General features: G+C 42.9%; 1 protein-coding gene across 1 annotated transcript in view; it reads left to right on the top strand.

Annotated features, from left to right (window-relative positions):
- Nucleotides 1–13723, top strand: part of stk32a (serine/threonine kinase 32A) — a 158473-nt gene that overhangs the window by 103423 nt on the left and 41327 nt on the right. The window contains exons 8-10 of the mRNA XM_056285080.1: nt 6277–6393; nt 8655–8780; nt 10521–10649. Of these exons, the coding sequence (XP_056141055.1) occupies nt 6277–6393; nt 8655–8780; nt 10521–10649 (372 nt within the window). The remainder of the gene's footprint in view (nt 1–6276; nt 6394–8654; nt 8781–10520; nt 10650–13723) is intronic.

Consider the following 13723-nt stretch of genomic DNA (forward strand, 5'->3'; position numbering starts at 1 on the left):
TACTCACCCCAAGAAAAGGTTTGCCGAGCATGCATGCTCTTTTCCAATAACACCTTGCTTCATTCTATGTCTCCACACATTTCACACCTTTGAACAGCCGAGTACAATTACAGTCACACAGACTTCATCTCTCTCTCTCTCTCTTGCTCTCGCTCTCTCTCTCATGTTCTCTCTCTTACATCAATTAAAGATGGGCCTCTAAGAGAGACCCATTTTTAATTCTATATCAACCACATTTGCCCTCTACCAGACCCATTTCATTCCCCCCTCTGCCATCTTCCTCACCAACGCGTCTCTTAAACTATTCATTTTCACCTCATCCTTCCTCCGCCTTGGAGCTTTCTTACATGTATCTCAAACAGTCATGTCTCAGCCTCGACTTCAAAGCAGTTCCCAGTCAGAGTGCATACTCGTCTTTCTAGCACCGCTCAACTGGATGTGTAAAGCTTTTTAGGCCGGTGGAAAGTATTGTGTGAGCTGTAAAGTGTGGAGGCGTGTCGGTCACAGAAAAGAGCAGGATAAGACGCACATTTACTGGCCAGTTTACACAGGCAAAGTGAATTTGTCATTTTTTACGTCTTCTAAGTGACTGTCACGCAAGCTCACAAACACACACTCAGAAGCTGCAGTGTTTCACCCTTGGAGCAATACAAGGGATTTAGAGCTTTGCACAAGAGCACTTTGGCAGTGACAGTTACTTAGGTGGCGGTGCCCTCTTACCAAGGGTGCGCAACCTAGATGTAGCTGCCATCTTCAATTTAGTGTTATTGACTCTCACCATATGCCAGGATTTGAACCGAAGGATCAAGGTTGACAAATGTAGATGTTATGTTGCAAGAATGTGATTTTTGAGACAAACAATCCATTGTCAATTAACCTTTCTGAAGAAAAAGAGTTAGAAGTCTTTTCGTATGTGGCATTGTCATCAGTTTATTGAGATGGTGGGAAAGGAGATGTCCCATGAGTGGAGACTTTCATTGGTTCATTGGAGTGAATCATAAGCCAGCAATGTGGACAGACTGAATTACTCGACTCTGAGCAAAATCCCATTTATTTTAAATTTGAAAATCCTGATTATCCTTATCATCCAACCTTTATTTCACTCATTTTTTTTAAGTTACATATTGCCTCTTCTATGCTCACACTACTAGATTGTATAAGCACTCGATATAGATACTTTTTTTTCCAGTTTGTTCAACTTTAGAGTGCAAAAAAGCAAGAACAAACAAAAATCTACCATATAATTAACTGGAATTAACTTGGACAATTTATAGTATGTATATACTCTCTCATATACTGTGTATCAATACAGACGCAGGAAAAAAAAAGTTTTAATACATTGCAGTACAGGCCTGTATTGTGCATTGTGCACTCATCAGCTGCTAATGTGGTTCAACAAAGACAGATACATCTGTGTAGCTTTCTTTTTTTTTCATTTTTCCTGCATCTGTATTGATATTCCACTCCTCATTAGTTGAGCACTTATTACAACATCATTGACAGTTTCGGGGGAAAAAAACACTACATATACACTATATACACACATACATACATATATATCCACACATACATACATACATATATACACACATACACACACACACACACATATATATGGGCGACAGTGGTGCAGTGGTTAGCGCGGTCGCCTCACAACAAGGAGGTCCTGAGTTCAAGCCCCAGGGTAGTCTAACCTTGTGGGTCATCCCGGGTCATCCTCTGTGTGGACTTTGCATGTTCTCCCCATGTCTTCGTGGGTTTCCTCCGGGCGCTCCAGTTTCCTCCCACAGTCCAAAGATATGTAGGTCAGGTGAATCGGCCATACTAAATTGTCCGTGTGTGTGTGTGTGTGTGTGTGTGTGTGTGTGTGTGTGTGTGTGTGTGTGTGTGTGTGTGTGTGTGTGTGTGTCTCTCAGCGTCAGCCCTGTGATGGCCTCGCGGCCTGTCAAGGGAGTCTTCCTGCCTGCCGCCCAATGACTGCTGGGATGGGCTCCAGCATCCCCGTGACCCTGAGTAGGATAAGCGGTTTGGATAATGGAGATATATATATATATATATATAAAAAATTGGAAACCATCAATGGTGTTGATAAAAGTGCTCAACAAATGAGGAGTGGAATATCAAGATAGACGTAGGAAAAAAGACCTAATACATAGCAGTACAAGCTTGTTTCGTGTGTCGCGCACTCATCAGCTGACATTGGCAGCTGATAAGTTATGCTATGTATTAAACGTTTTTTTCCTACGGCTATCTTGAGATATGTATATATATGAAATGGGCTTGCATTGTCTCATAAAGAATTTACTTGACTCATATAGTATATATATAAAATCCAGTGATTCAAGTAATTTTTTAATTTTAAGAACATAACATGTAGATAACGGTCTTGCCGTGCACATCACGTGCACAATGTCCAGTGGGGAATGGGAAGCGGGAGGGGACTACATGCACGGCGAGGCAGTTATCTATATGTTATGTTCTTTGCCGTTTAGCTCTAATGACAGCTGATGATTGCACATAGCATGAAACAGGCTTGTCCTGTCTAATTAAAAAAATACTTGAATCACTGGATTATTTTGTTCCTTGTTTGTTGAGCACTTTCCCTACCATTGAAAGTTTCATTTAATTAAGTTATATATATATATATATATATATATATATATATATATATATATATATATATATATATATATGTGTGTGTGTGTGTGTGTGTGTGTGTGTGTGATATCTCATATATATCTTACTATAGAAACCGAGCTTTTCATACTTTAGAACAATTATGTCCTTTGTATATTTTATGTGAGCATCCAAACCGAGTCAGATTACTGGTATGTGCAAACTTAATTGGCTAACAACAACAGAAAAAAACCTTGAACTTCAGCTTTTCTCTCAGGCTTTACTCCCTTTTTGGCTGGAATTTCGCTGACTGACTGAGTGATCACGTTTGACACGACTGGACTGCTGGATCAGGTGACCAACAACATCGCTAAAGTTACACAATTGGTCGGCTGAGTGCCGGGAGGCTTGAGGGAGAGCGCACAGTTAAAGCAACCCTAATAACAGTCACTCTAACAAAACACTCACTGGCAAATTCACAAAATCATTGCGCAGCTTTTGTGGCCACTAAACCTGCACAAATAAGACCAAAAAAAACCCAAAACAAGCAAACATGCAATTTTCAATGAACCTGCACAGGGCGAAATGCACCCCTAACTGCGCTGCCAAGCAAATAGTGTCTCAGTGCTCCAGTGCTATTTGCACATATTTAAATTAGGTAATATGCACATATTTGGTGCAAAATTGGTCCCTTTCTATGCAAATGAGCCTCACTGCAAAACACCAGCACTTACAGCCACACAGTTAGAGTGAAAATTAATGGCGTCTTCAGAGAGTTGGTGGTAACTTATGCCCAGACTTTCCAGTGATCATGGCAGCAGTGACTGTAATTAGGCGAAGGCATCGTCATGCCAGGCCTGCTCATAAATCAGAATCAGAACACTTCATTCATCCCCGAGGGGAAATTGGGATGATTGAGCGGATGTTTTGCAGGAGACCATCACTTATTGATTTAACTGAAACTGAAGTCATTTTTGCAGATACAGGTTGCCAGTCAAACAATTCTTACTATACTTGGTGACATCTAAGATGACATTGAACCTGCCTGCTGTGTTCTTGGTGCAAAGCCACCATTTAGAATTCACCAAGTGGATAATTGCAATTAGACTCAAAGCAAGGGCAAATTGCACTCAGCTGCAGAACGTTATGGGCATGTTTGTGCTGTAATATCATTAGTGCAATATCAAATGATCAGATGAAAGAGGAGGGGGAGTTAAACGATAGTTAGAATAGTTATAATTACAGTAAATTAAGTTCTCTTTCAACTCAAACGTCCCAAGATATGAGTGGAAAGCATTGCATTTATAACCTTTTTTTTTTTACTTGAATGTAGCTTAAGCAACTCAGGTTGCTACTTTAGCACAACTCATATGCTACTTTAGTACACTTTAACAACAAGTATCACTGGGACCGATACAGTAAATTGCAGATGAGCATTTAATATCCAGGAATTCACATAATAGACACTATTACTGACTATCCCTGTATCAAACTGGCCACAATTTAGGACATTGACCATACACGGTCCAGCCATATACTAGGTTTGGACCCAGTCTTGTTATCATACTATACACTCACTCGTGAGCCCCCAGACTTGTCCTCTTCTCTCTCTCAGCCGCCTCATAGCCCTCTCTCTCTCCCAGCCCGTTTAGCCTCATGTCACTAGACATGCTGCCCTGCCGGGCTGAGGGTCAAGACAGGTCTGAGCGGCCGTGCAGCTCCTCCAGGACATCTCATCAATCACTGTCACATAGTGAGCCCTGCATCCCCCATCCCTCCACCCAACAGAGAACGCTAAGTCCCTGGGCAAAGGAAGAGGGGAAACCAATATGCATATGCTGTTGAAGAATTTTGATTTATTGTGAAAACCTGAATCAATCATTCTTCTAGCCACTGCCAGCATTTTAGAAACTCTACTTTCAAAAGAGCACACCGTTTGTTATTGTTATTGGACCTACAGTACTCTACAGCAACCGATCAGAGCCTTGATGGATTTCATGTCTGTGGAACAGGGGGCCATAACAGAAACAGAACGGCGTATCAGACGTTTTAAGACTGTCTTTTTTTTGGACCCCGCCCCGCCTTTCTCCCCAATTGTATCCAGCCAGTAGATTGTTTGCATATGATGTCACGAACTGCAGATGTAGGGCAGGAAGTGATTTCCTACATAGGAAGCACTATCACAAACTTTCAAAATGCCTATGTTTGGCGTCATTAACTGAGAAACCACAAGGAGTTTTTATTGAATACCAAAAGTTGTTGTTCATGACGGGGCAAAAATGCAAGAAATTGACCGAAAATGCCGGAAAAAAATGGCTTACGAACCATCGTCTGCGGTCAGGAGGCGCGGAGTCCCAGTGACCACTTCGACAAAAAAAATCACTCTTCATAACATAAGGATCATGTCCAACATATCTTACTTTCTGTTTATACCTTTCTCTCATAATATGGTCTAAACTAGCACAGTTCGGGCTAAACTAGCTCCATCTTGTCCATTCTGCTTTTCACTTCCTGCCCTCCATCTGAACCTCGCGCGTCGTCAGAATCACGTGACTGCAAACAAGCTGTTACTCCGCCCTTCCAAGCCGTCCCGATCTCTGCTCCACCCCCTCTGCCAATCCGAGGAGGGCTGCAGACTACCACATGCCTCCTTCCAATACAAGTGGAGTCGCCAGCCACTTCTTTTCACCTGGCAGTGAGGAGTTTCGCCAGGGGGATGTAGTGCATGGGAGGATCACACTATTCCCCCCAGTTCCCCTTCCTCCCCGAACAGGTGCCCTGACCAAGCAGAGGAGGCACTAGTGCAGCAACCAGGACACATACCCACATCCGGCTCCCCACTCGCAGACACGGCCAATTGTGTCTGTAGGCATCCAACCAAGCCGGAGGTAACACGGGGATTCGAACTGCCCATCCCCATGTTGGTAGGTAACGGAATAGACCACCACGCCTCCTGGATGCCTCCGTGGTGCGACTGACTGTTTTCCATCCACATGCCTCTCTCTGTACTGAAGACCTAGCAGTAAGACTAGCAGGCTATGAAGGACTGGTTTGAAGAGCTCTAAACAAGGATTTTCACTGCTTTTGTCAGTAAGCAGTTATGTAGAAAACTGAACCCTCAAAACGCACGCACACACACACACACACACACACACACACACACACACACACACACACACACACACACACACACACACACACACACACACACACTTGCCTCGAAAGTCAGACTGAAGGGTGTGGTTTCAAAACATTCTGTCTCCCCTCCTTTGTTCTTTATGGTGCAGAAAGAAAGGGTTCTGCAGGAGGAGAGCAGAGCAACAGAATAGGCAGAACAGGGCAGAGGAGAACGAATGGAGAGTGCCAACTGCGTAATAACTTACAGACAACCACTCAATCAAATAAACTTCTGCCGGCCAAGTCGTGATTGTTCTCTATAATATATTGTCTTTCTCCCCTACTCACTCTCTTCTCCTCAACTCCTCCCCTTTTCTCCTCTCCTACCCGTTCCCTGTCCACTCCTATTATCATCTTTTTTCCTCTCCACTACTCTCCTCTTCCTTCTCCTCTTCTTCTCACCTCTGCTTCCCTTTTCACTCTCCTCTTCTTCTCTGCTTCCTATTTGCGGTCAACACCTTCACTCTGCTCTCCCTCATCCAGAGGCCGTATGTGATGAGGTCCAGTACCCCGGCCAATGAAATCCTTCAGACCTTCCACAAGGTGCACCCCAGCTACCCTGCAGCCTGGTCTCTGGAAATCAAGTCTCTCCTTAGAAAGGTAAGTTTGGTGTTCATTGAGCTTATCTTTCCAGCACTTCCAATCAACATCCCACATGAGTCGTTTAGACGTGAATTTGACAAGCCTTGATTTACTTTGTACTTTCATTGAATGAAGCGTGTAAAATTTAATGTCTAGTGATTTTCTTTTTCCTTTCTACAGTGTGTTGGTTCTTGGTTTCGATCAAGCTATTTTTTCTTCCTTAAAAAAATGCAAGATCAAATGGCTTCAGCATCTTTCGTACTTGTATAACCACGGTGACCCAGTGGGGTTGGATAACCCCAGGGTTGTCCATCCTTGGGGGTCATCCCAGATCGTCCTCTGTGTGGAGTTTGCATGTTCTCCCCGTGTCTGGGGTGGGTTTTCTCTGGATGCTTCGGTTTCCTCCCACCATCAAAAAGACATGTATGTTAGGGTTTATACTCCTGGCTGTGCCCCTGACCAAGGCATGGCAAGATGAACTGGAGTTGGTCCCCAGGCGCTGCATGGCTGCTGCCCACTACTCCTAGATACACAGCTAGGATGGGTTAAATGCTGAGAAAGAAAAACCCCACAGGGATTAATAAAAGTAGTAAATTGTAAATAAACATCTGAAGCAGGAAAATTGTGCAAACTTTTTGTTTTGACTGTGATGAAGTCGATGTGTGCAGATTGTGTCATTCTATCACAGTTGCCCTCATGTCAGAGTGGAGCCATGCTGCACCTGGCCTATATAATGATTATATTAATGACAAAATATGGATTAAGATTTGAATATAAGCAAACTTCAATCATTTAGAATGCAATTTACAGCCCTAGTAAATATTCAGGATTGTAGCTTTAACCACTTTAACCACCATATCTATGTAAAGTCTTGGCGCTTATGGAGAGGAGTGGTTCTCAATCTTTTCCAGTCGTGACCCCCCTCAGAATAATATGGTTGGTGTTCGCGACCCCCCCCCCCAAAAAAAAATCACTGGGACATTTAACTCACAACACCCCGATGCAAACACATTGATCACTCATGAGGGTATGTGTCCTGGTCGCTGCACTAGTGCCTCCTCTGGTCAGTCGGGGTGCCTGTTCGGGGGTGAGGGGGAGCTGGGGGGAATAGCGTGATCCTCCCACACGCTGTGTCCCCCTGGTGAAACTCCTCACTGTCAGGTGAAAAGAAGCAGCTGGTGACTCCACATTTAGCAGAGGAGGCATGTGGCAGTCTGCAGCACTCCCTGGATCGCAGAGGGCAGAGGGGGTGGAGCAGTGACCAGGACGGCTCAGAAGAGCAGGGTGATTGTCCAAGTACAACTGGGGAGAAAAGGGGGGGGGGAATCCAGTGTAATTGTCAGTAGTTAATTACAAAGGAATGTCACCGAGATTGTTTATTAATAATAATTTGTAAGTTTATCAAATATTTATCTTTGGTTGGAAAACATGTGTGAAGCTAAAATATACATTGGCAGTGTAGCACAAGGTTTTGTCTTGGCAATGATCCACTGCAGTCAAACTGTTGCATTGCTTCATGCTCGCAGACTGCTGCTGCTCCCTCATTGGCATTCCAGTAGCGTAAAGGCACTGGTGTGTGTGTGTGTGTGTGTGTGTGTGTGTGTGTAGGGATGACTGAGTGGAGAGGAGGAGGAGGAGAGAGATAGTATGTGTGTTTCTGCCTGTGAAGGATCATGCGTGTCAGATATAGTTAAGAGACAGATAGATAGACAGACTTTAAAGATGGGTGGATCGATTGATGAATTTCTCAACATTTCTCAAACATCTCACATCATAAAGAAAAAAAAGAAAGTAAAATCCCCCTAAAACCTTCACCAACTCAAGCCTTTTCTCAACCCGTTTACTCACGCTCACAAAATATAGACACTATATTTTTTTCTTCTCACCTCTAGAAATAGAGATGAGAAAGAAGGTAGTTTTTTTGCTCTTTCTCTGTTAACTCTCATTGTTCTCATCACCATCAGCCTCATTCTGCATATTTGAGTCATCCTCTTATTCATTTGCTTTGTTTTTGTCCTCCTTCTCATATTCTCTAATCTACTCCTTTTCCTTCCGCTCTCTTCCTCCCTCTCTCTGTCTTTCTGGGTTTCTCTCCTCTCTCTTTACCTTCTCTTCCCCAAATGCTTGCCTATCTTTCTCCTCATCTTCCTCTCCTGCAAAGTCCTTCTCCCCAGGGGAGAAGAGCGCGTGTGTCTCCTGCTGGAGAAAGACAGCTTTTCCCCTGTACCTCCGAGTGGATGATGATCTTACTCATTCAGATCCTTTTTCTTTCCCTTTAGCTGCTGTGTATAGATGCCCAGAAGCGTATCTCGTGCCTCGCAGAGCTACAGGATCTGGACTACGTGTCAAATGTCAACTGGGATGCAGTGCTCAGCAAACAGCTACCTCCAGGCTTTATTCCCAATGTGAGTCTCAGGAATGGTACTTAAACTCAGCATTGAAAATTGTCTAAATGTTCCCACTGAGCAAAGTACCGTTATCTATAATGTTAAAACAGAAAGACAGAATAGAGGAGAAGAGGAGGGTGACACTGAATCTCCATCTCCTCCTTTTGAGCATTTCTATTGCATTGTATTGTAATAGCTGTAATACTTCAAGTACCATAATCACAAAATGAATAATGATAAATGGTAATAGATCAATTTAAACAGAATCAGCCTGTTTCTGTGTCCAGGTTGTTAAAATCTGGCAGGTACAGTAATGATTTAGGTGACTGTAGTTTTCAAAGTGTTTGAGAACCAATTAGCCAATTAGTGATGTCATTGGACGGTCATCTATGTATTTACAGTAATAGAAGGCCCGGGCATCCAGATAGCATGGTATATTCTGTTGCCTACCAACACAGGGATCGCCAGTTCGAATCCCTGTGTTACATCCAGCTTGGTCGGGCATCCCTACAGACACAATTGGCCGTGTCTGCAGGTGGGAAGCCCGATGTGGGTATGTGTCCTGGTTGCTTCACTAGCACCTCCTCTGGTCGGGTGGGACACCTGTTCAGGGGGGAAGGGGAACTGGGGGGAATAGGAATAGCGTGATCCTTCCATGCGCCACGTCCCCCTGGTGAAATGCCTCACTGTCAGGTGAAAAGAAGCGGCTGGCGACTCCACATGTATTAGAGGAGGCATGTGGTAGTCTGCAGCCCACCCCGGATTGGCAGAGGGGGTGGAGCAGTGACCTGGATGGCTCGGAAGAGTGGGGTAATTGGCCGGGTACAATTGGGGAGAAAAAAGGGGGGGGGAAATCCCCCAAAAAAAAAGAATTGGAGGAAGACCGATAAACAGAGACAGATCAACACACCAACAAACTGATAAGTCAATGAAGTAAATGTACGTTTTAGTAAATCACACAGCCCAATTACATGTCTATTATTTTATTTAAGAAGCCAAGGTGATAACAGGTTTCACCACAAGCAGCACTAGAGAATATAAAGGAAAAAAACGGTAATGGCTGTTGTCTGTTAACACCAACGCTCCCCATGTAAGTGAACAGAAGTCTGGGAATGAATTGAACTATAATACCTGTAGGAATATGCAGTAATTGCAGGGCACTGGGTTTTCCCTACTGCCGGGCTGGCACAGCTGAAGAAAAACACAGAGGATCGATGGAAAATCGACCAGTCTCTCTCTATCTAATTATACACTTACCCTCCTCCACTAGTCCCTCGGCCAGACACATGGACTATTAATGTGCCAAGACAGATGCAGAAGTGAGACCCCACATTTTGTTTTGCAACCTTTAAGATGTTGCTTTGCTCTGTCTGGCACGTTTTCCAGGGCCTGTTGGATGCCTGAGGTTTCTTTTTGAAATGAAAGTGAATAACACATTGTGTCCTATCGAATTTATTTTGTACTGTATCATATTATGTTGAATCATTGCATATCATTTAATAGGAAAACAATTTCATCTGCTTTACTTTGTGCTGACTGTTATTTCTTTTCTGTATGGCAGTGTGTTGAAAGTTCAAAGTTTAACAAGCGGCACACTGTTGCACAAGCTGGTCTATTTTGACCGTGTGTGTGTGTGTGTGTGTGTGTGTGTGTGTGTGTGTGTGTGTTTGTATATGTGTATGGGCTGTGTGTGTGTGTGCCTGTGTATTTGTCTCTGTGTGCCTGCATGTGTATGTTTATATGTTTATGTATTTTTAGAAGCGAAGACTTAACTGTGACCCTACATTTGAGCTGGAGGAGATGATCCTGGAGTCCAAACCACTTCACAAGAAGAAGAAGAGGCTGGCCAGGAAGTCCAGAGACCAGGGATCTGATGGGTCCCCACAAGTAAGCCAAACCCATAAAAAAAAAAAAGAATGGTGCAACAATGCATTAATTATCTATTGCCTGAAAAACTTATTTTGTCATTTTACCATTATAAAATCATTCTCAAAAAATTTAAACCACTTTGGATTTAAAGAAAAAAAAAAGAACTATTATTTAGAAGACTGATTACAGTAACCTTTTGGTAATACGCAATCATACTCAATCAACTCCGTAGGGTGTCTGGGCTTAGCCTTAGAGATAGGATGAGGAGCTTGGACATCTGGAGGGAGCTCGGAGTAGAGCTGCTGCTCCTTCGTGTCGAAAGGAACCAGCTGAGGTGGTTCGGGCATCTGATTAGGATGCCTGCTGGAAGCTGTCCTTTGGAGGTTTTCCAGGCACGTCCAACTGGTGGGAGACCCCGGGGTAGGCCCAGAACTCACTGGAGGGACTACATGTCCAGTCTGGCCAGGGAATGCCTTGGGATCCCTCAGGTGCAGCTGGTGGGTGTTGCTGGGGAGAGGAACGTCTGGAGTGCCCTATTTAGCTTGCTGCCACCGCGACCCAACCCCGGAGAAGTGGCTGATGATGAGATGAGATGAGATAATACTCAATCATGTGCCGTAGAGAGCCATGTGAACACCTGCTGATACCACTATTTAGGACACTTTTAACTAGACAGAGGAGAATTAATTACATGAGCAGGGAAAACCTGCATACAGATTTTTTAATCAGTTTTGATAACATTTGTTGACAACTGATAACAGAATGAAGACATATGAGAAAAAAATAGATAAAATATAAATGCTATGTTTATCTGGGTTAGTAGTTGGGGTTGTCCTTTGGGAGTCACATACATGACACTCTTAGGAAGCTCTTTCTGTCATTGCTAATTAGGCAGTCGGGAAATGGTTCTTTTTGGTCGAGATACAAGTGATAAATTGCTCCTTAGCTTGCCTTTTAAATGTATCCAGGAGGCAATAAAATATGTCTGGAACAAATTTCAGAGCTCGATCTGCCCTCACTTTCAGGAGACGAAATGGCTGCCATCCCTGCTGTGTTCACCTGGGATGGGAAGGTGACGATTGCAACCACTCTTGGTTTTAATTTTCAGTCTTTTCCCCTTTCTCTTCACCCATGTAAGTTTGTAAAACAAGAGAGGATAACATCATGAGTAATAACATAAATAGTCTTACAGGGCCACAAAGGTTATTAGTTCTGTTTCACTTTGAACCAGGAATGTTTAAACTGTTCTCCTAAGTCTTCTCATAGACTTTGGGGCAAAATTGTAGTAACAAAAGTTAGGTCAAGTTTATTTAAAGTGCATTTCACAGAGCTATCTCAACACATTTTACACTGAAAAAAAAGGACCAAGAACAAAGACAACACTATGCACCAAAAACAACTAAAACAGCAACAACAATAACAAAATAACAATGGCAAAAACTAGGATAATAATGATATTTACACAATGGTTGCTAGACTGGCAAATGGGACTCATCAGGGCGAACCATAAGAGTGGGTACAGATAGGTTTTCAGTCTTGAACTGAAGGTATGGACTGTACTTATTTCTCTGTTGGACATGGGAGGAGCATTCCAGAAGTAGAGTGCACGGTGGTTGAATGCTGTACTCCCAGTTGATTTTTTTTTGTTGGAGTTAAAAAAAAAAGGGCGGGTGGGGTGGTATTTTCCAACTTTTTTGACAAATATACACTACCGTTCAAAAGTTTGGGATCACCCAAACAATTTCATGTTTTCCATGAAAAGTCACACTTATTCACCACCATATGCTGTGAAATGAATAGAAAATAGAGTCAAGACATTGACAAGGTTAGAAATAATGATTTTTATTTGAAATAAGATTTTTTTTACATCAAACTTTGCTTTCGTCAAAGAATCCTCCATTTGCAGCAATTACAGCATTGCAGACCTTTGGCATTCTAGCTGTTAATTTGTTGAGGTAATCTGGAGAAATTGCACCCCACGCTTCCAGAAGCAGCTCCCACAAGTTGGATTGGTTGGATGGGCACTTCTTTGAGCAGATTGAGTTTCTGGAGCATCACATTTGTGGGGTCAATTAAACGCTCAAAATGGCCAGAAAAAGAGAACTTTCATCTGAAACTCGACAGTCTATTCTTGTTCTTAGAAATGAAGGCTATTCCATGCGAGAAATTGCTAAGAAATTGAAGATTTCCTACACCGGTGTGTACTACTCCCTTCAGAGGACAGCACAAACAGGCTCTAACAGGTACTATTTAATGAAGATGCCAGTTGGGGACCTGTGAGGCGTCTGTTTCTCAAACTAGAGACTCTAATGTACTTATCTTCTTGCTCAGTTGTGCAACGCGGCCTCCCACTTCTTTTTCTACTCTGGTTAGAGCCTGTTTGTGCTGTCCTCTGAAGGGAGTAGTACACACCGGTGTAGGAAATCTTCAATTTCTTAGCAATTTCTCGCATGGAATAGCCTTCATTTCTAAGAACAAGAATAGACTGTCGAGTTTCAGATGAAAGTTCTCTTTTTCTGGCCATTTTGAGCGTTTAATTGACCCCACAAATGTGATGCTCCAGAAACTCAATCTGCTCAAAGAAGTGCCCATCCAACCAATCCAACTTGTGGGAGCTGCTTCTGGAAGCGTGGGGTGCAATTTCTCCAGATTACCTCAACAAATTAACAGCTAGAATGCCAAAGGTCTGCAATGCTGTAATTGCTGCAAATGGAGGATTCTTTGACGAAAGCAAAGTTTGATGTAAAAAAAATCTTATTTCAAATACAAATCATTATTTCTAACCTTGTCAATGTCTTGACTCTATTTTCTATTCATTTCACAGCATATGGTGGTGAATAAGTGTGACTTTTCATGGAAAACATGAAATTGTTTGGGTGATCCCAAACTTTTGAACGGTAGTGTATATAACTACTCTATGCCTATGAAACACATCTGTGACTTTTTCACTAAATGTGAAAACGTTTTGATTAATCAAAACAAGACAAGGGGCTATTTTGTCTTGTCTGGCAACAGCATATCCAAGCAAATAACATGATGCCCTGGAGTTCCCCAAGTTTCAATCCTTGGGCTTCTTTTATTCAAAGGCCACA

Source organism: Lampris incognitus, chromosome 8 (assembly GCF_029633865.1).
Source record: "Lampris incognitus isolate fLamInc1 chromosome 8, fLamInc1.hap2, whole genome shotgun sequence".
Classification (NCBI taxonomy): domain Eukaryota; kingdom Metazoa; phylum Chordata; class Actinopteri; order Lampriformes; family Lampridae; genus Lampris; species Lampris incognitus.